The sequence below is a fragment of the Myodes glareolus genome, chromosome 20 (genome assembly GCF_982192425.1).
Source record: "Myodes glareolus chromosome 20, mMyoGla1.1, whole genome shotgun sequence".
Taxonomy (NCBI): Eukaryota; Metazoa; Chordata; class Mammalia; order Rodentia; family Cricetidae; genus Myodes; species Myodes glareolus.
The window spans coordinates 47,030,102-47,052,806 of record NC_142045.1 but is presented as its reverse complement, the minus strand read 5'-3'; the positions used below and the strand labels follow the sequence as shown (position 1 = coordinate 47,052,806).

At 45.9% G+C, this 22,705-nt stretch overlaps 2 protein-coding genes across 3 annotated transcripts; one reads left to right on the top strand and one right to left on the bottom strand.

Annotated features, from left to right (window-relative positions):
* Nucleotides 1-53: 53 nt before the first annotated feature.
* On the top strand, nt 54-5,683 carry LOC148118834 (uncharacterized). Its single transcript, XM_087899552.1, has 5 exons — nt 54-212; nt 377-1,740; nt 2,289-2,336; nt 2,798-2,998; nt 5,363-5,683. Exons 1-4 carry the CDS (start codon nt 54-56, stop codon nt 2,985-2,987), a joined length of 1,761 nt encoding a protein of 586 aa, XP_087755678.1. The 3' UTR covers nt 2,988-2,998; nt 5,363-5,683.
* Nucleotides 5,684-6,448: 765 nt separating this feature from the next.
* Nucleotides 6,449-20,152, bottom strand: LOC148118833 (uncharacterized). Of its 2 annotated transcripts, XM_087899554.1 has the most exons (10): nt 20,017-20,152; nt 16,840-17,046; nt 14,716-14,809; nt 12,965-13,025; nt 10,916-11,035; nt 10,663-10,753; nt 7,918-8,012; nt 7,598-7,720; nt 7,292-7,335; nt 6,449-6,952 (listed from the first exon to the last, which is right to left on the bottom strand). In XM_087899554.1, exons 7-10 carry the CDS (start codon nt 7,921-7,923, stop codon nt 6,787-6,789), a joined length of 339 nt encoding a protein of 112 aa, XP_087755680.1. In that variant the 5' UTR covers nt 7,924-8,012; nt 10,663-10,753; nt 10,916-11,035; nt 12,965-13,025; nt 14,716-14,809; nt 16,840-17,046; nt 20,017-20,152; the 3' UTR covers nt 6,449-6,786. The 2 variants fall into 2 exon arrangements, with proteins under 2 accessions (XP_087755680.1, XP_087755679.1); XM_087899553.1 differs by having other exon boundaries at nt 7,918-10,753.
* Nucleotides 20,153-22,705: the final 2,553 nt, after the last annotated feature.

Genomic DNA, 22,705 nt, shown 5'->3' with positions numbered 1-22,705 from the left:
TTAGAGACAGCCGAGAAGGCTCACTTGTCTTTAGACAAGCTTGACTAGTAGTCATGCCTTCGTGCTTCCTGTGGTGTTGTTATTGTGGGAGTCGTGGGAACTCAGAGGATGACACCAATGGGAGGAGGAGGAGAGCTAGAGGCCCTAGAGGTTCCTGGAGATCGTGGCTCCAGCGCCTCTGGCCATTCGGCAGCCATGAAAGGAGAAGACAGGTGAGGCAGGGCAGCCAGAGCCAGGTAACCACTCTGAAATCTCAGTTTTCTCAAACTTGGTGTTTGGCAGAGTGAAAGGGTCAGGAAAACGTGGAATGATAATAACTAATCATGACATTGTAGTCCTGTGCCAGTTTGAACCACCCACCCTGATCTCTCCTCAGGTTGCAGAGGAGCAGGAGGAGTCAGCCCCCAGGGGCCTTACTGAGTCCGCCCCCAGGGACCAGAAGGGCTCCTCCCTGGAGGCTCAGCTGGATTCGCTCCCCGGGGTCCCTATGGGCGACTCCCCGAAGGACCAGCCAGGGCCAGTCCCTGGGGACCCGATGGGCTCCTCCACAGACGACCAGCAGGAGTCTGTTCCCAGGGACGTGATGGGTACCTCCCCGGAGGCCCAGAGGGAGTTATTCCCCGGGGACCCGATGGGCTCCACTCCCCAGGACCAGGACCGGGACCCGATGGGCTCCACTCCCGAGGACCAGGACCGGGACCCGATGGGCTCCACTCCCGAGGACCAGCACCGGGACCCGATGGGCTTCACTCCCGAGGACCAGGACCGGGACCCAATGGCCGCCGCCTCAGAGGACCAGCCCGGGTCCTTGCTTGAGGACCCCATGGGCTCCAGCCCCGAAGACCCGGAGGCCCTGAGGGAGACCGTCCCCGGGGACCTGATTGGCTCCTCCCTGGAGGCCAGTCAGGAGTCCATCCCCGGGGACCCAATGGGCTCCACTCCCGAGGACCAGGACCGGGACCCGATGGGCTCCACTCCCGAGGACCAGGACCGGGACCCGATGGGCTCCACTCCCGAGGACCAGCACCGGGACCCGATGGGCTCCACTCCCGAGGACCAGGACCGGGATCCGATGGGCTCCACTCCCGAGGACCAGGACCGGGATCCGATGGGCTCCACTCCCGAGGACCAGGACTGGGATCCGATGGGCTCCACTCCCGAGGACCAGCACCGGGACCCGATGGGCTCCACTCCCGAGGACCAGCACCGGGACCCGATGGGCTCCACTCCCGAGGACCAGGACCGGGACCCAATGGCCGCCGCCTCAGAGGACCAGCCCGGGTCCTTGCTTGAGGACCACATGGGCTCCAGCCCCGAAGACCCGGAGGCCCTGAGGGAGACCGTCCCCGGGGACCTGATTGGCTCCTCCCTGGAGGCCAGTCAGGAGTCCATCCCCGGGGACCTGACAGGCTCTGCCTCTGAGGACCTGGAGGACCAGGGGGAGGTCATTCCCGGGCACCCGCACCCCATGGACTGCACCCTGGAGGTCCAGCCGGAGTCAGTACCCGGGGACCTGACTGAGTCCTTCCCTGGGGACCCAGTGGACTCCGTCCCGCAGGACCAGCTGGAGGACCAGAGGGACTCAGTCCCAATGTCCTTAAACTTCGAGGATTTGGGGAAGGCAATAGAACAGCTCATCGCCTCCCTTCGCCGTGGGGACCGGGAGTGCCTGATGGCCTTCTTGAGCGCCTACCCTGCTCATACCACCATGGAGCAGGTGCTGGATGTGCTCTTCAGGCGGTGAGTGCCCACTTCCCGGCTCAGAGGCCTCACATCCTCTTGTCCTTTATGGGAAGCCTCTGCCTTTCTCTGGGCCTACTTAGTTGCTAGAGTCTTGTCAGAAGCCAGCAGCATGTAGTCAGACATTACTACCTCCAGGTTGGGCCCTAGGGACTGCTGTGTCCACAGCTGAGACCCTAATGAGTGTGGGTGTCCTTCAGGAAGCTCTCTATCCTTGGCCAGTTTTCCTGAAGCATGGTCAAAGCGCTTCTCCCATTGGAAAGGGGGTTCTAGAATTCATATTGGAGCACCCGATAGAGATGGGTCTTGAGTGGAGACCCGTGGAGGATAATCCGAGGGAAGCTGTGTCCACTGAGATGTCCGGGTAGACATACTGCACAGACATATTTGAAGCACCTACAGAATGCAGGTGAACTAGTAACCTGAGAGCAGAGAGAACTTCTAGGCTCTGGACTTTGATTCTGCTCGAGGAGTCAGCAGGCCCCCCAGATGTCTTTTAGGTAGGGAACTGGGACTTCACAGGTAACATCCTTCCTGATCTCCTCCAGGTATGCATGCTTCCGCCCCGGCTGCCAGGAGGATGAGCAAATAAAAGCGTAAGTGAGCTTTACAATCTGAGAAAGGCGGGCCTTGGCTCTGCAGGGTGGGCTCCCTGGGGTACCAAGGGTGAGGGGTGGCCAATGCTTGGAGCTCACGCTCCACGTTTCTACTACCATACTGAGGTCTAAGCATTGACTGGGGGGTGAAAAGAATTGCATGAGCACGGCCCTTGCAAGTGGGGATATGGGGAAAGCCTGTGGCCTCCGGTGGCCCTCTGAGACCCTACCCTCATCTCAGTCCATGGCATGAAGGCTCGCTCAGCTGTGCTCCATTAGAGCCTGAGCATGGGGGCGCATGGAGCTCCCTGCTCCCATGGCCCTCTCAGTCCTGCTCATTGTCCTCGTATGGCTACGGGTTGGATATCCCCTCCTTTGCAGTCTCACATGCACGGAGTCTTGGGCGGGATGGCAAAGGAAAGTCCAGGCCACTAAGTGTCCTGTCTGTCCCTTTCCACCAGGGCCATCTGCACCCTCCTGGACACGTGGACGAGCCTCTTTCCCGGGGACTTTCAAACAACAAGAGGCATGTCCGCCCTGGAAAGTGTCAAGAGGTACCTAATTATCAACTCGCCCTACTCCGATGCCCTTATAAAGGTGCATGAACTCATTATGAGACTCTTGTCGGAAACATCAGAAGAGGGCGATTAAGACCAAGCCAGGTAGGTGCTTGACACTGTGAAGAGGTCTCAGGACCTGGTCTCGGGTCTCAGGAATGATTGGGGGATTGCCACACCAACTCCAGTGTCGTCTGTGTGACATGACATACGTCACTATGCCGGACGGGAGCTGCGTATCCTATGGGACTAGGCTTCTTGGAGGTCAATGGCAGAAGGCCCGGTATAGGCCACCCGTTGAGGCATAGACGGGTTTCTCCATTAGCTGGCTATGTAGGATATGGGCTTTGCACCATCTCTTTTATAATGACGATATTCTTTATATCTACAAGACAAGGATTATCTCTTCAGGAACAGCTCTGGGATAGGGAAGCACAGTGTGGGAATGTATAAGACTACAGCAGAACCCTTGCCATACACTGGGGTGTATGATGAGCAAGGGAATAGATGGGTTAATGTTGATGAACAAAGAGTGGTATAATATACTTTGAACTTTATGGATAGGCTTGCTAGATCCCGACCCCGCATGGTGTCTGCTGCATAAGAAGGTACAAGAAAGTATATTTGGCAGGCGCAGAGAGCCGTCAGGCATATTTGGTCACTAGATGAGATAAAGAAAGGGTTAGAAAGAGGAGCTTGGGGAAGGCCATGAAAGCGATAATGAAACAGAAACTTTCTATTCTTAGATAAGATGAGACCACTTGTCTGAGGTTTACGTTCCCAGGGACAAAGGATGTGTTATGTCAAACACCTGTTCCTGATAATATGCTTTTCTTAGAAATCGCTCATGTAACTAAAAGAAGCTTTCATACTTGCCGCGCCAGCACGGCAACTGTAGTTGTTCTGAGCGAGGGACGTCGGGATTAACGCACAGCACTACTTCAGGTTCTGCACACAAGCCTTTATTCCACTTTTTCACACGGCATATATAGCCCTCAGCAGGGGAGGCGGAGCCAGCAAAAGCAGGAAGCTCATCATCCCAACTCACATATCTTAGGGGCAAACAGCCTTAGAAACATTGCTGAAAACGACAGATTGTTCCTGTCCTTGTTCCTGTTTCCAACCAACCAACCACAAGAGTACAAAACAGATCCAGTGGGGGTGTGAAGGCCTGTCCTCAAGGGACCCAGCAATTCCCCCCTTTTTACTTTAAAAGCATGAGAGCCCCTGTCTTAGGACTCCCCCAGATAGGTACTCTAACCTCTCTATGGGAGGTCTTAACCCCTGTCTTAGGCGAGCTTTCTATACCAGGACAGTTGCCCATCATAGGGATCCCTCATGACTTCTGCAACCAGACTTGGGGCGCTTCCTGATTACCCGAAGACAACCCGAGCAACACTTGTTGAGTGACAGTGTACTGTACGTGGGATTGCCACATAAAGCGGCAGAGAATCCAAAAACAGATAACCCCAATATCAGCAATATCAGCGCAGTGAGAGCATTGCAGACAATTGCTGGACCCAGCCCCCAAACTGGACTATGGCATTCCACTGACTGGATCCAGACACAGCAGGAACCCGTGTGCTATTCATATTAACAACATGATGAGCTGTCTGCAGGGTAAAATTCAAAAAGGAGGAATTCCAAGGGCCATCCAAACACGCATTCAACTGTTCAAACATATCAGAAGCATTTACAACATTAGCAGGTGTAACGTACAAGACACTTGTTGCAGGAGCCAAAGGGAATCTACCTGTTCTTGCAAAAGTGCAGTTTGTTGATTTAAATTTAAAAGTCCAAGTCCCATATGAGAGTCCAGAGCACTCCGTGCCTGCAGGGACTCGCTAACCCTTCCAGACAGCTGATCCACAGTCTCTGCGGTCACAGCTGTCTGGGAAACGGCAACCCCAGCAAGCATAGCCGCAGTGGCAGCGACAGCAATAGCAGCAACAATTGCAGCTGTTATCCAAAGTCTTGCCGCTGTCCATGAAGGATGATCTCCTGACCGTTCTTGAGACACCAGCCCTGGCAGAGGAATCACAGCAGGCACTCAAATGATCAAGGCTCCATCAGAACCATCCCAGCAGTTACTCAGCTTGCAGATCCTGGAAGAACAATTAAGACTATCGCCCTCCAAAGTGCCATTCCACAATACAAAGAAAAACGGGGCAAAAACACAAGCAGAGGATCAAACAGTCATATTGCGTCCAGCAGTATAACAAATCAGGCTCTTGAGTGATACATTCTCCCCACATAACTGTGGGGTAGAGATTAAAACCTCTATCAGCATCCCAACACCGAGGAGCAGGCTTGGGACCATAGGTCTATGTTATATTTGTTTTCAAATCCTCTTTCAGGATGGGATGCGGTATGAGTATGATTATTAGTTATGCAATACTAACTGGCGTTAAAATGTGGGGGGTTTTTCACCAGACTCCCCATCACCTATGATTCTGTTGTTGTTACCAGAGTCATCACCCGAAACCGAAGGAGCGTTCCCATCTTCGTCCTGACCGCAATTGGTTTGTCACCTCTTAGAGGAGCACCACATACAGCCGCCCTCACCTTTGCCAACAAGGGGGCTGGTTCCATTCATCTTGGTGTTTAAGCATCCTTACAAGAACCCATCCTAGGCTCTGATCCCTATCTTGTGTATGGGTCTCTGATGGGGAAGCGAAGTGGCTGCTCCTTGCTCTCTCTTGCTCCCAGCTGCGTGTGTGTGCTCCCTGGATCTCGGTTGTGTGAGTTTTCTGTGTTTGTGAAATTATTAAATATATTATTTATCTGTGAGCTGGTCTGGTTAATTCTAACTGCCGATTGACCACGCCCTTCACTTGGTGCCCAACGTGGGACTTTTTAGAGCTCTTTAAGACTCTGGCCAGTGGGGGCCAGGCTGCATTCATTTGGGCACAGACCCAGCTGCTATGCACGGCCAGCTGCTACGTGCCCCGTGCACCGAACTCAGGAATCCAAAGGCCAGTGCCATCTGCCCTCCCTCAGCACTTGCCACTGGAGACTAGCGGCAAGCGATAATGAAACAGAGACTTTCTATTCTTAGATAAGATGAGACCACTTTCTGCTAGTAAGAAACACACAGGATTGTGAGCTGATGAGGAAATAAACCTCTTCTCTCTTTGTCACCAGAAAACTCTCTCTCTCTCTCTCTCTCTCTTTGTTTCTCTCTCCTTCTCTCTTTGTTTCCCTCTCTCTCTCTCTCTCTCTCTCTCTCACACACACACATACACACACACACCCATGCATACACGCGCGCGCGCACACACACACACACACACACACCCCACACACGCATATGCATGCGCACACATACATACATACACAGGCACACACACATATTCACGCACGCACACACCCCCACACATTTACACAAACGCACCTGCGTCCCACTCCACCCCACGCCCGGCCAGGACACCTCCCCAACCTCCTATTTCTTCACCATTCTTCATCTTGCTGCATTGGAAATTTGGTTCACAGGGCTGCATTTTCAGTACTCCAAGATGCATCAATGTTAGATAAGCTTTGTCAACGCACACAGGATTCTGAGGGAAGGGAATGTTTATTTGTCATTAATCTTCCTGATATGACCGTCATAATGTTGTAGGTCTGATAAAGCACTGAGCCTGATTGACAGCATTTCCAGGAGTTCACAATTTCACGGCTAAGGTTCCGATCGAGGTAATACAGTTATTAACTTAATATAAAAGAAGCTTTAAAAAGATTATAAAAAGCTATCTGCCCTTGCTACAGACAGTATTACTAACTCAGACTTAGACACACACAGGAGTGAAGGCCAGCACTAATGTCAACAGGGAGATCAGGAGGGCGTGCCACTATTGTCATTAGCAATACTAATGACACATTTGGTCATTAGCGTACTAGCGTACTAGCTTGTCAGGCACAGGAAGGCAAGCATGGCTGCAGTCGCTGAGGGAAGCTGATGGAGGCAGCAGGGTCACCGTGCGCTCTAGGCTCCCTCCCTCAGTCGTCCTCTCCTCCACAGGGCAGCAGCAGAGTTTTCTTATAGTCTCCAGATGTGTCGCCCTGGAACCAGACACAGCTCACTGACTCACAAACGCCACAGGAAATAAGAGATCAGGAGCTATCTGGGCACGGATTGTGTTGCTATGACTTTTCTCCCAACCGGGAACTTCTCATGACTCCCACAACAGGAATGCTACGCAGGGAATTTTCTATCAACGTTGCTTACTTTAACTTTCTAATTTGACCCCTCAAGAGCTGTTCTCTTGATGACTGTGAAGTATGTTCTTCCATCTAGAAAGAGAGGGCAAGGAAACTTTTCCAAGTATATGAAGCTCATCATGCTTTCCAAACAGACTCCCAGTTTCTCTCAGGCTAACAAAGGCGAAGGTACAGGCCCACCTGGGTGCTAGGGCTTTGCCTTGGTCCCTTGCTGCAGATATGACCTGACACCAGAGAAAAGGTGAGGAGAGAGAAGTGTTGACAGAGACAGTGGATACCGATGAACACAGAAGGACATGTTGTAGCCGGGCAAAGCCTTGGCTCTGTTGGACCATGGTCAGGCCTGACATCCAACTCTCCCTTTGTCCTCTCTCAGAACCCCTAGCTCTAACCCTATAAGCACAGGAACTGGAGGGTTCTTTCCCCCGTTTCCTGTGTGCCGCCCACTGTCTGGCTCTGAGTTTCTAATGTGACACGAAGCTCTACCTTGATCATAGAATACAGAGAAGCGGCGAAGCTCTTCCTAAACTCCTTCCTGATGTTAAACAGATCAATCTCGCTCCTGGACACCACGACTCTGATGAGGGTGTGACCGTCCGTCCCAGCACCCTTTAGAGGAGAAAGAACACAGGCATTGAGTCTTCACATACAGCATCAAACGCCCCTGGTCTGAGTCACTTCAGTCTAGCGGTTTAGTAGGGAGAGGCAACCCGTTTGAAGATGTGAATTCCCAGGTTGTTGTCTAAGGCGTACTCAGACAGAGAAGGGCACATTGGTTAGACAGATGGTTCACGGAGTCCACTCACCTTCATCGCATAGTAGAGGGTCTCTGCAAGGTAGGCTGGTGTGCTCCGAATAGACTTCACCAGGACAACACATAATACGGCTGTCAGATGCTATTCTGCCATGAGAAGACTGATGTAATCACGGTGCGAGCACTGTCTCGTGTGCTCTCTCAGCCCTGTCTCCAAGTGTAGAGTGAGATGTGCTGCAGAGGGGCTCATCGGCAAGCTGCTAGGGTTCCCTCACCAAATACTTCTTTAGGCACTGGTCTGGTTCTCCACAGAGGTCTATGCGGGCACAGAAAGGCACTGGACCAGAGGCTCAAGTCTTTTCTGGGCCCCTTTGTTCTCTGCGGTCTCCGTTGGGTAGTTAACATGCCACAGCCTTCGACACTGATATGTTATGTAAGTAATTGGAAGTTTCTGTTCCAGATGTTCAATCAGATGGTCCAAGACTACGATCACCTCTGGAAGCACTGTGTCCTCTCCTAATCCTCCAAACTAAAACTCACAATTCACATAAGCAGCCTGCATGAATCCATTACAGTCCAGATGCCGGGCCAGACTGTCAGGGAAGCATACTCCTCCCTCCCAGCACATACAGCGAATGCAGTTAAGGCTGTGGAGACCACAGTCTCAGCAAAGGACACATGGCATATAGAAGCTTTAGCGGATAAAAATCCAACCACCTTTCAGCTGTGAGGTTTCTTAATTCTTCCTTTTCAAAGATTAAGGAAAATAGCTTTGGGGGCATACTGAGAAGTTATCATCTGGCTAGGGGGAAAAAATCTCTATCTCTGATGTGTTAGGAGATGGGACAGTGGTGGTTTGGGGGTTACATAACTTAGGGTTGTCAAGTGCTCAAATAATATGACTTCCATGTGTGTCTTCATCATGAAAGAGCCAAGTGTCCAACTTATTGGCGGTGTGTTCATGTAAAAGGTGACTTTTAAGAGTGGGCTATTGCATAATGTTTGCTCATTTTCCACAAAACAAAAAGCCAGAATGAGCTCCATGTCAAATGCTCAGGACACACAGACAAATGACAGACAGGCCGCCTTCAGACCATGTGAAACCAGGACCTGAACCCTCAGGATTTGGGGAATGGATAAAAACCCACAGTCAACTACAAACTCACTCCCCTAGTAATTCTGAGCACTTAATGAAAGATCCAAATGATTTAACCTGAAAACAACCTCCACCCCATCACGTCGAAGGTACACATTATTTTTCTAGCCAGATGGTAATTTCTCAGTCTGCATGCAAAGCTGTGAGGACAGTATTCAAAGGAAGTCTAAAACCACACAGGAATCAAAGGCAAGCCATACTAGCAAGCTCTGTGGTAACATTCCCAGCATCAGAGGGCCATCGTACTATTTTCCAGAGAGAAATAACGTCCATATTCCCAAATATCGTTTATAAATGTTCTTTTATTGTAACATGAGGGCCGGCTTGTTGGGGTTTCTGTTCAGCCCAGTACCCCAACTGGTACTCCCAGCGCACGTGCTTTGTAACTCTCTACCGCTGCGTCCCTGCCTACTCCCGAGGTTTCACCTGGGACTGGGAGCAGTTTGACCAATCCGAGAATGACACGTCCGAAGCGGGGTCTGTTTCCTTTATAAGGGATGGGTTTCCCTCATTCTGGGTCTCCGCCATGTGGCTTATGCTCTAGCTCCCAAGAGACATAAAGCTTTACTGCAGAAGGATCCTATGTGTACCGCGTGGTTCTTGCTGGCGAGACGGTAGCGCGGGACACTTTTGGGAGGAGGAATTTCATTTCATTCAAAGCTAATCTAAGTGTCTCAGAGAGCTAGATTCAAGAAGCCATTTTCTTAGGAGGTTCTGAGCAACATTGTGGAAGAGTTGCTTGGGGCTGTCTTTGGAAACAGAGGGACCAAGCCTCCAAGCTAGCGCCGACCAGCTTCTTACAACAAATTATGATGAAATAAAACAAATCGAGCAAGACATAGATTTTTTTGGACAGTTTAAATTGCCTGCTGGTTAATGCAGAGAACACATTATTCAAAATTCAAGTCATATTCAAAGTATATTTTCGTTATTGAAGAAATAAGTTGTCTGAATTTTGTAACTAGAGACATTGTGTGTGTGTGTGTGTGTGTATTTATAATCTGGCATTCTTTTTTTAACTGTTTATTTATTTATTATGTATATAATATTCTGTCTGCATGTATGCCTACAGGCCAGAAGAGGGCACCAGACCTCATTACAAATGGCTGTGAGCCACCATGTGGTTGCTGGGATTGAACTCAGGACCTTTGGAAGAGCAGTAAATGCTCCTAACTGCTGAGCCATTTCTCCAGCCCCGACACTGTATATTTTTTAAATCTAATACTCATTTTTCTTTTAAGCACATAGAAAGTTTAGAGTAACAGATACAAAAGTCCATAAAACTTTTTGAAAGAATCAATGCATGCCATCTTGTTACCGTAATAGTATTTGACACTTTTTAGATAGCTTATTTGGTTTTATGGTGTACATAAGAATAGGATTGCAGCCAGGCTGTGGTGGCGCATGTCTTTAATCCCAGCACTGGGATAGCAGAGACAGGTGGGGATCTCTGTGAGTTCAAGGCCAGCCTGGTCTAGGAAGCGAGTCCAGGACAGGACCCAAAGATACAGAGAAATACTGTATCAAAAAAAAGAACGAGACTGCATCTTATTGTTATCCCATCTTTTTTACTTTTCTATGGCTGTGAGGAGACACTACGCCCAAGACAACTTCCAGAAGAAAGCTCTAAACGGGACTTACAGTTTCAGAGGATGAGTCCATGATCGTCATGGCAGGGAGCACGGCAGCAGGAAACAGGCATGATGCGGGAGCAACAGTTGAGAGCTCACATCTTGAAACACATGAGGCAGAAAGAGAGCTAACAGTCACGCCTCTTCCAACAATGCCACACCTCCCAATCCTTCCCACATAGTTCTACGAACTGGAGGGAGGGTCAACTATTCAAATATTTGTGCCTATGAGAGTCATTCTCATTCAGATACATATTCCATACCTGTTCCTGTTGGCTTCTAGCCAACATATCAGAATGAAAAATGCATTTTGTCCAACTCCAACAGTCCCCCGAGTCTTTCAGTCTGAACAATCTCACAGGACTCTCTTAACTGTAATCCCCCTGTAAAATAATAATAAAAAAAATCAACTACATACTTCTGATATACAATTGCACAGTTATACATTACCATTCCAGAACACATGGTAAAATAATAGAGGACAGTGAGGAAATATTGGACCAAAACCCCCAAACTCCAAATCCCATAGCTCTGTGTCTACTGTCAAAGGGCTGACTTAGAAGGCTCCACCCCTTTAGCTTTGCTGGCTGCAGCACAACTCTCTCTCTCTTGGGCTGTGCATTAGTCAGGGTTCTCTAGAGAACAGAACTGATAGAACGTGTGTGTGTGTGTGTGTGTGTGTGTGTGTGTTTCTGTGTGCGTAGCAAGTGAATTTATTTCATCATAGATTTATGATATACCCAATTTTTCTAGGTCTCTGATATAACGTGCTCTCTCACTGGCTAATCCCATCCTAGTGTTTATTGCAAAAATCTTCAACTATTCTAAATATTGCACTCATTTGGGCATCTTTCCCAGAGCTGATCTAATTATATAAGAGGAGCTTTAGTTTTCTGTTCATTTAAACTAAAATTTTTACCTTTTTAACGAATTGACCTGGTATTTTGAATAATGCTGCCCTAAATTTACATATTGCTTGGAAAAAACTGGCAACTTTGCAACGTCACTGGGAAATGTTAAATGGGTGTGCTGATGGGTTTTTGGGTTTGTTCTCAAGACAGAGTTTCTCTGTGTAGCTCTGGCTGTCCTGGAATGCACTCTGTAGACCAGGCTGGCCTCAAACACACAGAGATTCCTGCTGGCTCTGGACTCACTATGATAATGATTCTTTTTTCTTTTTTTTAAAGATTTATTTATTACATATACAGTGTTCTGCTTGCATGTATACTTGCAGGCCAGAAGAGGGAACCAGATCTCATTACAGAGGGTTGCTGGGAATTGAACTCAGGACCTCTGGAAGAGCAGTCAGTGCTCTTAACCTCTGAGCCATCTCTCCAGCCCAATGATAATGATTCTTTAAAGACTTTGCAGTTGCTACAGCCTGCAACTATGCTGAGTTCTGCTGCAAAAGAGTCTTTATCAATAGGATTAAGTTAAGGACTAGCAGCGAGGAAGTTGCCCTGGATCTTCTAGAGAGTAACTAACAAATACCACCATGAGAGGGCGACCAGAAGCAGACAAGGAGATGTGAAAGTTGTGTCAGAAGATGGGGTATGGGCCACAAACCAAGAAGAATGTAGACAACTTCTAGAAAATGAAACAGGTGTGGGAATGACTTCTCTCCTAGAGCCTCGAGAAGGAAGGCAGCTCTACTGACCCTGTTTAAACTTCTGACTTCCATAACGTAGCTGCCAATAGGGCTAAGGAGGGGATGGACCCCTAAGCAGGAGTATAGAATAATCGTCTGCACACCTCATGCCTGTCTCATGTTATTCTTTACTAACAGAGGAATAAATGTTTAGAAATTGGGTAGGCAAGCTTGTCCAGAAGGGATTAAGTTACTTTTTAAGATGTAATTTCCCCTGTCAAAAATTTTGAAAAAGAGTTCCCAGTGCGGAGTCTGAACTTCATAGTTTCATGAAGGGTGTTGTGGTACCAACATGAAATGTGCCCACAGGCTCATGCGCTCCATCACTCAGTCCCCTATTACAGTAACTGTAACCTCAGTCCTCGCTACTTCACTGTTAAAATGAAGTCTTACTCACAAAGACTGGTCCTGTGTTTCCTCTTAGGTGTGGCTAGACCTGTCTCTATTTAACCAGGCTGCTCTACAATGTTAATCTCTAAAAAATATTTGTTTTAGTTGTTGCTAACAGTTTTTGTTTATTACTTATATTCTAATTTTCTGTAAAGTATCTTCTTAAACAGTTCTTACTCTGTATTAAATTTAGAAATATTTACCTTTGGGGTGCTACACTTTGCCCTCTAAACTCTAGATTACACTGAAAAGCTACTTATATCTGCCTACTTACCAAGAATTAATCCCATGACAAATGTTTTCATGTGAACTGGGTCATAGATCCACACATAAACCTAGAAGAATCAAGAAACCTCAGTGCTTAAAAGTTCTGCGGTCACACTGCAGTCAAGTGTACTCCACACTGCAGCTCCTCGAAGGCACCCCAACACCTAACACCCGAAGAACTTTTTCCTTTCAAGATCAGAACTACACTCAATCATTAAAAGGTTCTCAGTTTGAGCTCTCAGTTTCTGTAAAGTACAGCATTCTTCCATTTCCGAGTTCTATTTTGAAAAACCTTTTTATCGCTTTTATTCTGATCTGTTTATATTTCTAACACTTGGGATTTCAACTCAACCCTTATTACACTGTTTCCATATTTCCTGGAAATTAGATTCACAAACATTAGTTTGGCTACTCATCACTAAATAAAACCCTATATTTTAAAAAGAGACATTTTCCAATTTTAAAAGTCCAGAGACATGGTGTTTCTTGAGTGTGTGGGTATGTGTGCACACAAACTAACCTTTTCAAGATGACAAGGGTTCAGCTTTTGTTCAGCCTGCTTCCTCCCGGACAGACCTACAATTCCTTTCTGGTACAATGGGCAATCTGCCAGTTGGTTCTGAAGACTTACGGCAGGTGTCTACCGTCTCCTACCTAACTGGTAACCGGCAATGCTTACTACATTATACAGAATACAGAAAGATGTGTAGGTGCCTATGTCTTTAGGGAACTCTAAAATTCTTTACAGAGAATTGCACTATATTTTACTATTCCAATCCCAGCGTCTGTGAAGCATCTGGCACACACGGATGTACTCAACGCTTAACTCAAGATATCTAAGCTCTTCCCAATGCAGAATTTAAACAGAGAGCCCTAGGAAACACTGCTTTTTACATATTTGATAATTGGTATCAGTGAATTAAGAAAGAATATGTCTTGAAATTCACATCAGTTTGGCGGCTAAGACATAGTTATTATTTTTGTAGTAGTTAAGTGACTACCATAACAGCCTCCATACAAGGCCATCATCGCATAAATCTCACTACAAAAGATAGAATGGAACTATGCCCTTGAACAAAGCATTAGCAATGTTGAAAATTTCAGGGCTCCAAGAGCTGCGTCTGATGAAACACTGCTGAAGAGCCAGAAACCAGTAGGCGATTCCCATGAACCATTCTCCTGCTTCTCTCTATGATAACAGAAATTTTGCATTCTGACTGGGCAAATTAAACCCTCAGTATAAAAAGTGCATTTTGAAGACCTTATTTCAGGTGATCAGTAAATCCAACTGTGCATTCATAAGATGGTTTCCTGGAAAGGAATAAACGGGCCTCTCCTTCCTTTTCTCTGTGGATGTAGTTTTAGGGTTGATGGTCTTTATGGATCACGAGGCACCTTGGCCAGAAGATTCTAACACAGGGAAAAAGAAAGGAGGATCTCAGGCCCGCCATGAAGCTCCATGCCTGTGCTGCTCACCCCTAGACTACACTAATGAGAAAGAGTCCAGCATGTGTTCTATACTAAGCGATCGTAATTTCGGGTTTCACATCACTCATATCCAGTCAAATCTGACTCTAACATCTTATAAAACTAGCTTAGAAAAGTGAATTTTTTGAAAGTGACTTTCATGTACTTAAATTAAGTATTAGATTTTTCTAAATTATTTCTTTTCGTAGTGATGGTATTAAATATATTTCTAAGATTTTTCTAGGAAAAACTGGAATTCTATCATACTCAAATCCAATATTCTAATCTCACCTCATCTCCATCCAGAAAAACTTGATCATCATGTGGCTCAAGTTTGAATTTTTTCTTAGTTTCCTTCTTTTTTTGGAGTTCCTGAAGTTTCCTCCTATGAACAGACAGGTGAATAGAATAAATGCTTCAGATAGCAAACAATGCAACATTAATGAAGGGAGAAATCTGATGATTTCGACACTAATAAAAATCCTTGAGATCAGTATTTACAGATAGCCCAACAGTTACCTCATGTGGCTGTAAAAGCTTTATGATCATAGGCCAATTAAGGATCACATGTACAAATGATTTTTACTTTTTTAATTTGTGTATGGATGTTTTCCCTGCATTTTGTCTAAAACACGTGCATGCAGAGCTTTTAAGAGAGCCAGAAACAGATTCAGCGCAATGCCCAGCAAAATCCCAGCAAAATTCTTCAAAGACCTTGAAAGAACGGTACTCAACCTCATTTGGAAAAGCAAAAATCCCAGGAGAGCCAAAACAATCCTGTGGAATAAAAGAATTTCTGGAGGCATCACACTCCCTGACTTTATACTCTGCTACAGAGTTACAGTATTGAACACAGCCTGGTATTGGCATAAGAACAGAAAGGAGGACCAATGGAACCGAATAGAGGACCCGGATATCAATCCACACATCTTTGAACATCCGATATTTGATAAAGAAGTAAAAAATATCAAATGGGAAAAAAAGCATATTTAACATGTAGTGCTGGCATAACTGGATATCAACATGTGGAAGAATGAAAATAAACCCATATCTATCACCATGCACAAAACTCAAGTCCAAATGGATTAAAGACCTCAACATAAAGCCAGACACATTGAACCTTATAGAAGAGAAAGTGGGAAGTACAATTGGATGCACAGGCACAGGGAACGACTTCCATTTAGAATCCCAGCAGCAGAGACACTGAGAGAAACAATAAACGGGACCTCCTGAAACTGAAAAGCTTCTGTAAAGCAAAGGACACGGCCAACAAGACAAAACAACAGCTTACAGAATGAAAAAAGATCTTCACTAAGCCCACATCAGACAGAGGTCTTATATACAAAGAACTCAAGAAATTAGACACCAAAAGATCACATAATCCAATAAATAAACGGAGTACAGACCTAAAACAGAGATCTCCCAACAGAGGAATCTAAAACGGCTGAAAGACACTTAAGGAAATGTTCAACATCCTTAGTCACCAGAGAAATGCAAATCAAAACAACTCTGAGATTACATCTTACACCTCTAAGAATGGCCAAGATCAAAAACACTGATGACAACTTATGCTGGAGAGGTTGTGGGGAAAGGGAACACTTCTGCATTGCTGGTGGGAACGCAAGGTGGTACAACCCCTTTGGATGTCAGTGTGGCGATTTCTCAGAAAATTGGGAAACAACCTTCCTCAAGACCCAGCAATACCACTTTTGGGTGTATAACCAAAAGATGCTCAATCGTGCCACAAGGACATGTGCTCAACTACGTTCATAGCAGTTTAATTTGTCATAGCCAGAACCTGGAAACAACCTAAATATCCCTCGATCAAAGAATGGATAAGGAAAATGTGGTACATTTACACAATGGAGTACTATACGGCAGAAAAAAATAACATCTTGAATTTTGCAGGAAAATGGATGGATCTACAAAACATTGTTTTGAGTGAGGAAACTCAGACACAGAAAGACAATTATCACATGTACTCACTCATAGGTGGTTTGTAAACATAAAGAAAAGAAAGCCAGCATACAAACCACAATCCCAGAGAATTTAGACAACAATGCGGACACTAAGAGAGACTTAAATAGATCTACATGCAAAGTAGAAAGTATAAAAAGACAAGATCTCCTGAGTAAATTGGGAGGATAGGGACCTTGGGGAGGATTGAAGGAGGAGGGGAGAGCCAGGGAGGGGATCAGAGAAAAATAAAGAGCTCAATAAATATCAATAAAATAAAATAAAAAATTAAAAAAAGAGAGAGCCAGAGACATCCCCGGAACTGGAGTTAACAGAGGTTATGAGCCTCCACGTGGGTGTTGGAAACTGACTGTGGGTCCCCTGAAGAACGGCCTCTGCGCCATCCCTCCAGCCCCCACAGTGACTTTTAAAGTTTTAATTTAACTTCAGGAAGCTTACCTTTTTGGATTCTTCCTTTTCACCATCTTTCTTTTTCTCTTTTTCCTCTGTTGCCCTTTCTTCTTTTAAATTTTCTTTCTTGCTCTTTTTATCTTCTTTTTTCCCACTTTCAGAAATTTTCCTTCTTCTTTTTCTTTTTTTATGTCTTTATCACACTTCATTTCCATTACTTTCAGAGCCCGATGAAAAAACTGTTTCTTTAAAAGTCTGTGGGAAAAGTGACAGTTCTAGAATTACAACTCCCATGAATTACAAAGACACAAACTTTTTAAAAAAGCAACTATATCAAGACCCAAATAAAATGAGCAAGGAAGATATGAACTGGCAACTCATAAATGAAATTATCATCAGTAAGACTATGGAAAAAATACAGTCAAGTAGGACAAGCATACAAAAGAGTATGAGGAATTCCACAAAAGAAAAAAAGCCAATCATTCTCTGAAAAGCAGTCAAAACTGTCATTTGAACTAACACAAGTGACGTTACTGCTTTGAGACTTACCTGCAGAGTCTCTATGAAGTCTCAGTGACAGTAATTACGACTCATTCTCAATGTTATGCCTCTAACATAAGAGTCAAAGGGAACATAATTTATTGAAGAAATGTCAACACGGGAAACTGTGTTCCCGACTTCTGGGGCACCTACACTCTCTCTTGCTTGATTGGGTTTCCTTGTGATACCCAATTAATTCTAGCTCATGGGCATCCTACACAGCAAATGTCAAGATCTCCTCATTTGGCCTAGTCTTGTTCAGAAGCAGATACTTGAATGCAATTGTGAAACTGCTCCAACTGCCCCCCCCCATAAATGTTATTTATATCTGTTTGGTAATGTATAAATAAACAAGAATTTGAAATGAATCTTCAATGATTACTACTTGTAAATACAAAGGGGAATTTAAAAGCAGCAGGTTAAGGAGTTACTTAAGTAAGGAGAAGAATGTTCTTTTACTTCAGAATGTCTTGAAAAATTATTATAGAAGATATATTCTATTTTGCTTATATAGCCACTCAATATTTAATGGGAAATATATAATTTTTATGGGAACACCAAAATTTTATTAGATTATAGATGCCCACATACTAAAACTTCTGCTCAAAATAGTAATGTGATTAACTATAAAGTAATATTACAGCAATTTAGAATTGTCTCTACATCATTAGTTTGTGTCTTTGGATTTCAATTTACTCTGTGGAAAAAAACTTTTTCAGTCACTTACCAAAAAAAAAAAAAAAATCCTCAGTAAGAAGTTGCAGAAGGGCACAGACCTAGCAGGGCTGCTGCTTCTGCTGCTCGTCCAGCATGGCTGCCCACACACAGCAAAGCCAAGCATGTAACCACTGCCTAATAAAGGCACTTCCCAGCAAGCCCCCGGCCAACATTTGCTCAAATGGAGAGAAACTAAGAGCAATGCCACTAAAATCAGGACCAAGACAAGGCTATGCACTCTCTCAACACTTACTCGACATAGTACTTAAGTTTCAGCTAAAGAAATACAACAACTGGAGGAGACCAAGGGGGATGAAAACAGGAAAGGAAAAAGTCAAAGGATCCTTATTTGCAGATGATATAACAGTGTAAGTAAGTGACCCTTAAAAGTCCATCAGGGAACTCCTATAGCTGATAAGCACTTTCAGCAAAGCAGCCAGATACAAATTAATTCATAAAAACCAGTAGCCCTCTTATATACAAATAACAAATGGACTGAGAAAGAAGGTGGGGAAAACAACACCTTTCCCAATAGTCATAAATAATACAAAGTATCTTGGGGTAATTCGAACCAAACAAATGAAAGACTTTTATGATAAAAAAAATTTAAGACTCTAAAAAAGATATCAGAAGATAGAAAGTTCATCCATGCTCATGGATCAGTAGGATTAAATAGTAAAAATGGTGGAAAATTCACCGTCGCCATTGTCAGAGCAATTTATGGCTTTGTTCTTTTCTTAATAATGTGTATTAAGGAGCAAAAAAGCACAAATTTGTACTGCCAGGGGTAAATATACGCAGTACAAGGAGGTACAACCACAACAACTTCAATACAAACTGTAATACAGTAACTATCCACGTTAAACCGTAATAATAAATTTCAAAAGCCTAGGAATAGCATAATTAGAAACTGCTGTTGTCTTGACACTTTGGTGTAAAGACCTATGTGAAGTTGAAATATGTCTCTAATTCCCTTCTGTACCCTGTTCAAAATTACTGTTACGCCAGCCAAATTCGAAACTTGCTGAGTGTTAGGATCTCTCCCAGAGTATTTTCAAAAGGTTTAAACTTTAACTTATATAGTTCAAAAGACCCGTGGGTTAATTAATCAGTAAAACTTTCCAAGTAGATATAAAATGAAAAAAGAAAAAGCCATCTTGAGCGAGGAACAGAAAGACAAGAGTGAGGCAACTTGGGACTGGTTTATTAACAATTTAGCACATGCCATCAACTTATTATGCCTTTGGGTTTCTGGGTGAGCTCGTGAGGAGCTGGTCACATCGATATTTACCCCTTATGGATGTTCAACAAAGAACACACAACTGGGAGAGAAGTGCGGGGAAGAGATGCACAGATGACGTCCATCCCTACAGGCTGAGGGGGATGGTGTGCAGGGAGGAGGTTGCAGAGCTGGCACAGGAAAGGTGCCACCAGCTCATCGCTGGGTTTGCTTACACCGCGTCGCCTGGAGGAAAGCCGGCGAGCCTCAAGTAGGCTGCGCGGTTAAAAGAACTCCTGAGAGGGACGGGAGGACCGACGCCACCTAACGTCTGCACCGGGAGCCCGCAGGCCGGGCCGGGAGCAGGGGACCGGGGACCGGGAGCGCAAAGCAGCGGCTCGGCCCTCGGGTCCGCCTCCGCCGCCTCCGCCGCCTCCCACCGTGGACTTCATTTCGGCAGCGCCAGGATGAACGGGGAAGGGACGGGAGGCCCGAGCCCGCCGCCGCCGCCGCAGGAACGCGGGGCCGGGCGCGGTGTTCCGAGCTTCGCTCCTCCTCCCTCCCTTCCTTCCCCGCCGCTCCGCAGACCCCGTGGCCGAGCGGCCGCCAGCACCGCCCCGCCGCAGGCCCGTCCCCGGGCCGCGACCCCGCCGAGACATCCTGCCGCCGCCCGCCCGCTCAGACGTCTTCCCCGCTCCGTCCGCCTCCCGGGGCGCCCAGGTCCCCGATTCACTGCTCCGCCGAGCTACCTGGATCCGCTTCTCCTGTCGCTTGTATTCTTGGCCGCCTCCGCCTGGTTCCCTCTGGCCGGGAGCCTGGACAGCAAGGAGGCGGCGTAAAGCTCGCGAGAGCGCGGCGGCTCGCGGCCCGGTTCGTAGCCCGCCGCGGGCTCCGGGCTGCGGGAGGCTCCGGCGGCTGCGGGCTCCGTGTTCGCCCCGGGCGGCGGAGGCAGTGGCGGAGTGGGTCCGGGGACGGCAGTCTGTGACGAGCCCTGGGCTCTCAACCCCGCCTGGGCGTCCGAGTCGCCTGGCAGGGTCCCGGGCCCCCGCCCTCGGAGTCCCCGGCGCCTGGGCGAGGCGGTTCCGGAGGACACTGGACCTCGGGGTCGCATGGCGTCCCCTGTGGCGCTTCCTGCCCCAGGGAGCCCCTTCGCGCCTCTCTCTGTCTCCTGAGGTTCCACAGAGAAGATGAACGACGAAGGCGGAGTCAGCTAGAAGCGCATTTAGCTATGCATGGTTGGGGCCCTCAGTCCCCAGTGCTTTCTCAGTGTGAGGGGTTGGATCCACCACTGCCCTCCCAAAACTTGGGGTGTGTTCCCCTCCCCCAGGGGCCTGCTCAGAAGTCTTCTTCAGAATCCAGAAGGCAGGAAGAACCCAGGGCAGTTAAGATGGAAAGAGCAAGGCTGAGTTGGGATGAAGGAGACTGCAGACCACTTCAAGTCTGCCGTTTATTTACTAGGTACCTTGTTATTTTAGAGCCTTCTAGACCAGAGAGAAGAGCTCAAATTGATAAGCTCTTAGATATAAGTTCCCATGACACTGTGGGAATTTCAGACCGCTGTAGTTGTAGAAAGTTGGGGGAATACAGACGAGATAAAAACAATAAAGTTGAATTCTACCACTCAGGTCTGTTAACCATTTTAATTTTCTGTAGTCGTTTATTCCCACTTTATGTGTACACCTGATGCGTGTATGTTGACTTTACCCATTTTCTCTGGCCCCAAGCATCATACAATATGGTGGTCTGCTTTTTCACTTTTACACTGTAAACACATTATTTCAAAATCCTTGAAGTCTCGATTACATATGTCTAATATAATGATTGATATGCAATTAAGGTGAATTGCAGCAGCTTGGTGCCCGATCCTTTTGTAAAGTAAGATCGTTCAAGGTCTCTTATTTTATTTTTTAAACCTTCGATTCTACTCTGAAGGCAGTCATTTCTTTTCCTTCCCACTGTGATGAGTATTTTGGGTATGTGCTGTCAGGGAGCAGGAAAATTAATTTCTTCTCACCAATTAGCCCACAACTTAGAACATAAAATATGTTTTGATTTGTATAGTCCTTCCTTTCCAATGATGATTCTGTTTTGTGCTGTTTTATTTGGAAGGCACTGGATTGTTTCTATAGGTCAGTTGATCTGTACATGAAAGCACTATTTCATTTAATAGAGACTGAGTGCTTACCAAATGCAAAGGGTTAGGTTAGTACTATATATTGCAAGGAACGGAAACTCCTTTTGGGCTTGTGTTGGTCAGGGATCTCTAGAGAAATATATATATATATATATATATATATATATATATATATATATATATATATATATGTGTGTGTGTGTGTGTACATACACATATTTATACATACATACACATATATGTATTTGATTTAATAGATAAAATATACATTAAAAGGAAATTTGTTACATCGGGTTACACAATACTGTTTGGGTTGTCCAACAGTGAATGTCTCACTCTGGAGATGATGAGAGCCCGGGTAGTGGCTCAGCCCATGAAGCTGGGTAGCTGAGCACCCCGGTCTAGTGCTGAAAACCTGGAGGGTTCCTAGAGCTGTCTTGGTGTTTGGGACATGTTAGGATCTGCAGGCATTTGCACCCTAGTGACAGTGAAGGAATTCAGCAGCAAAGCAAAATTTATACCAATGAAAATTATTCACATCTATATCAGAGCCCCCTTTAAATATAAAAGAACATTTATAAACGATATTTGGGAATATGGACGTTATTTCTCTCTGGAAAATAGTACGATGGCCCTCTGATGCTGGGAATGTTACCACAGAGCTTGCTAGTATGGCTTGCCTTTGATTCCTGTGTGGTTTTAGACTTCCTTTGAATACTGTCCTCACAGCTTTGCATGCAGACTGAGAAATTATCATCTGGCTAGAAAAGAAATGTGTACCTTCGACGTGATGGGGTGGAGGTTGTTTTCAGGTTAAATCATTTGGATCTTTCATTAAGTGCTCAGAATTACTAGGGGAGTGAGTTTGTAGTTGACTGTGGGTTTTTATCCATTCCCCAAATCCTGAGGGTTCAGGTCCTGGTTTCACATGGTCTGAAGGCGGCCTGTCTGTCATTTGTCTGTGTGTCCTGAGCATTTGACATGGAGCTCATTCTGGCTTTTTGTTTTGTGGAAAATGAGCAAACATTATGCAATAGCCCACTCTTAAAAGTCACCTTTTACATGAACACACCGCCAATAAGTTGGACACTTGGCTCTTTCATGATGAAGACACACATGGAAGTCATATTATTTGAGCACTTGACAACCCTAAGTTATGTAACCCCCAAACCACCACTGTCCCATCTCCTAACACATCAGAGATAGAGATTTTTTCCCCCTAGCCAGATGATAACTTCTCAGTATGCCCCCAAAGCTATTTTCCTTAATCTTTGAAAAGGAAGAATTAAGAAACCTCACAGCTG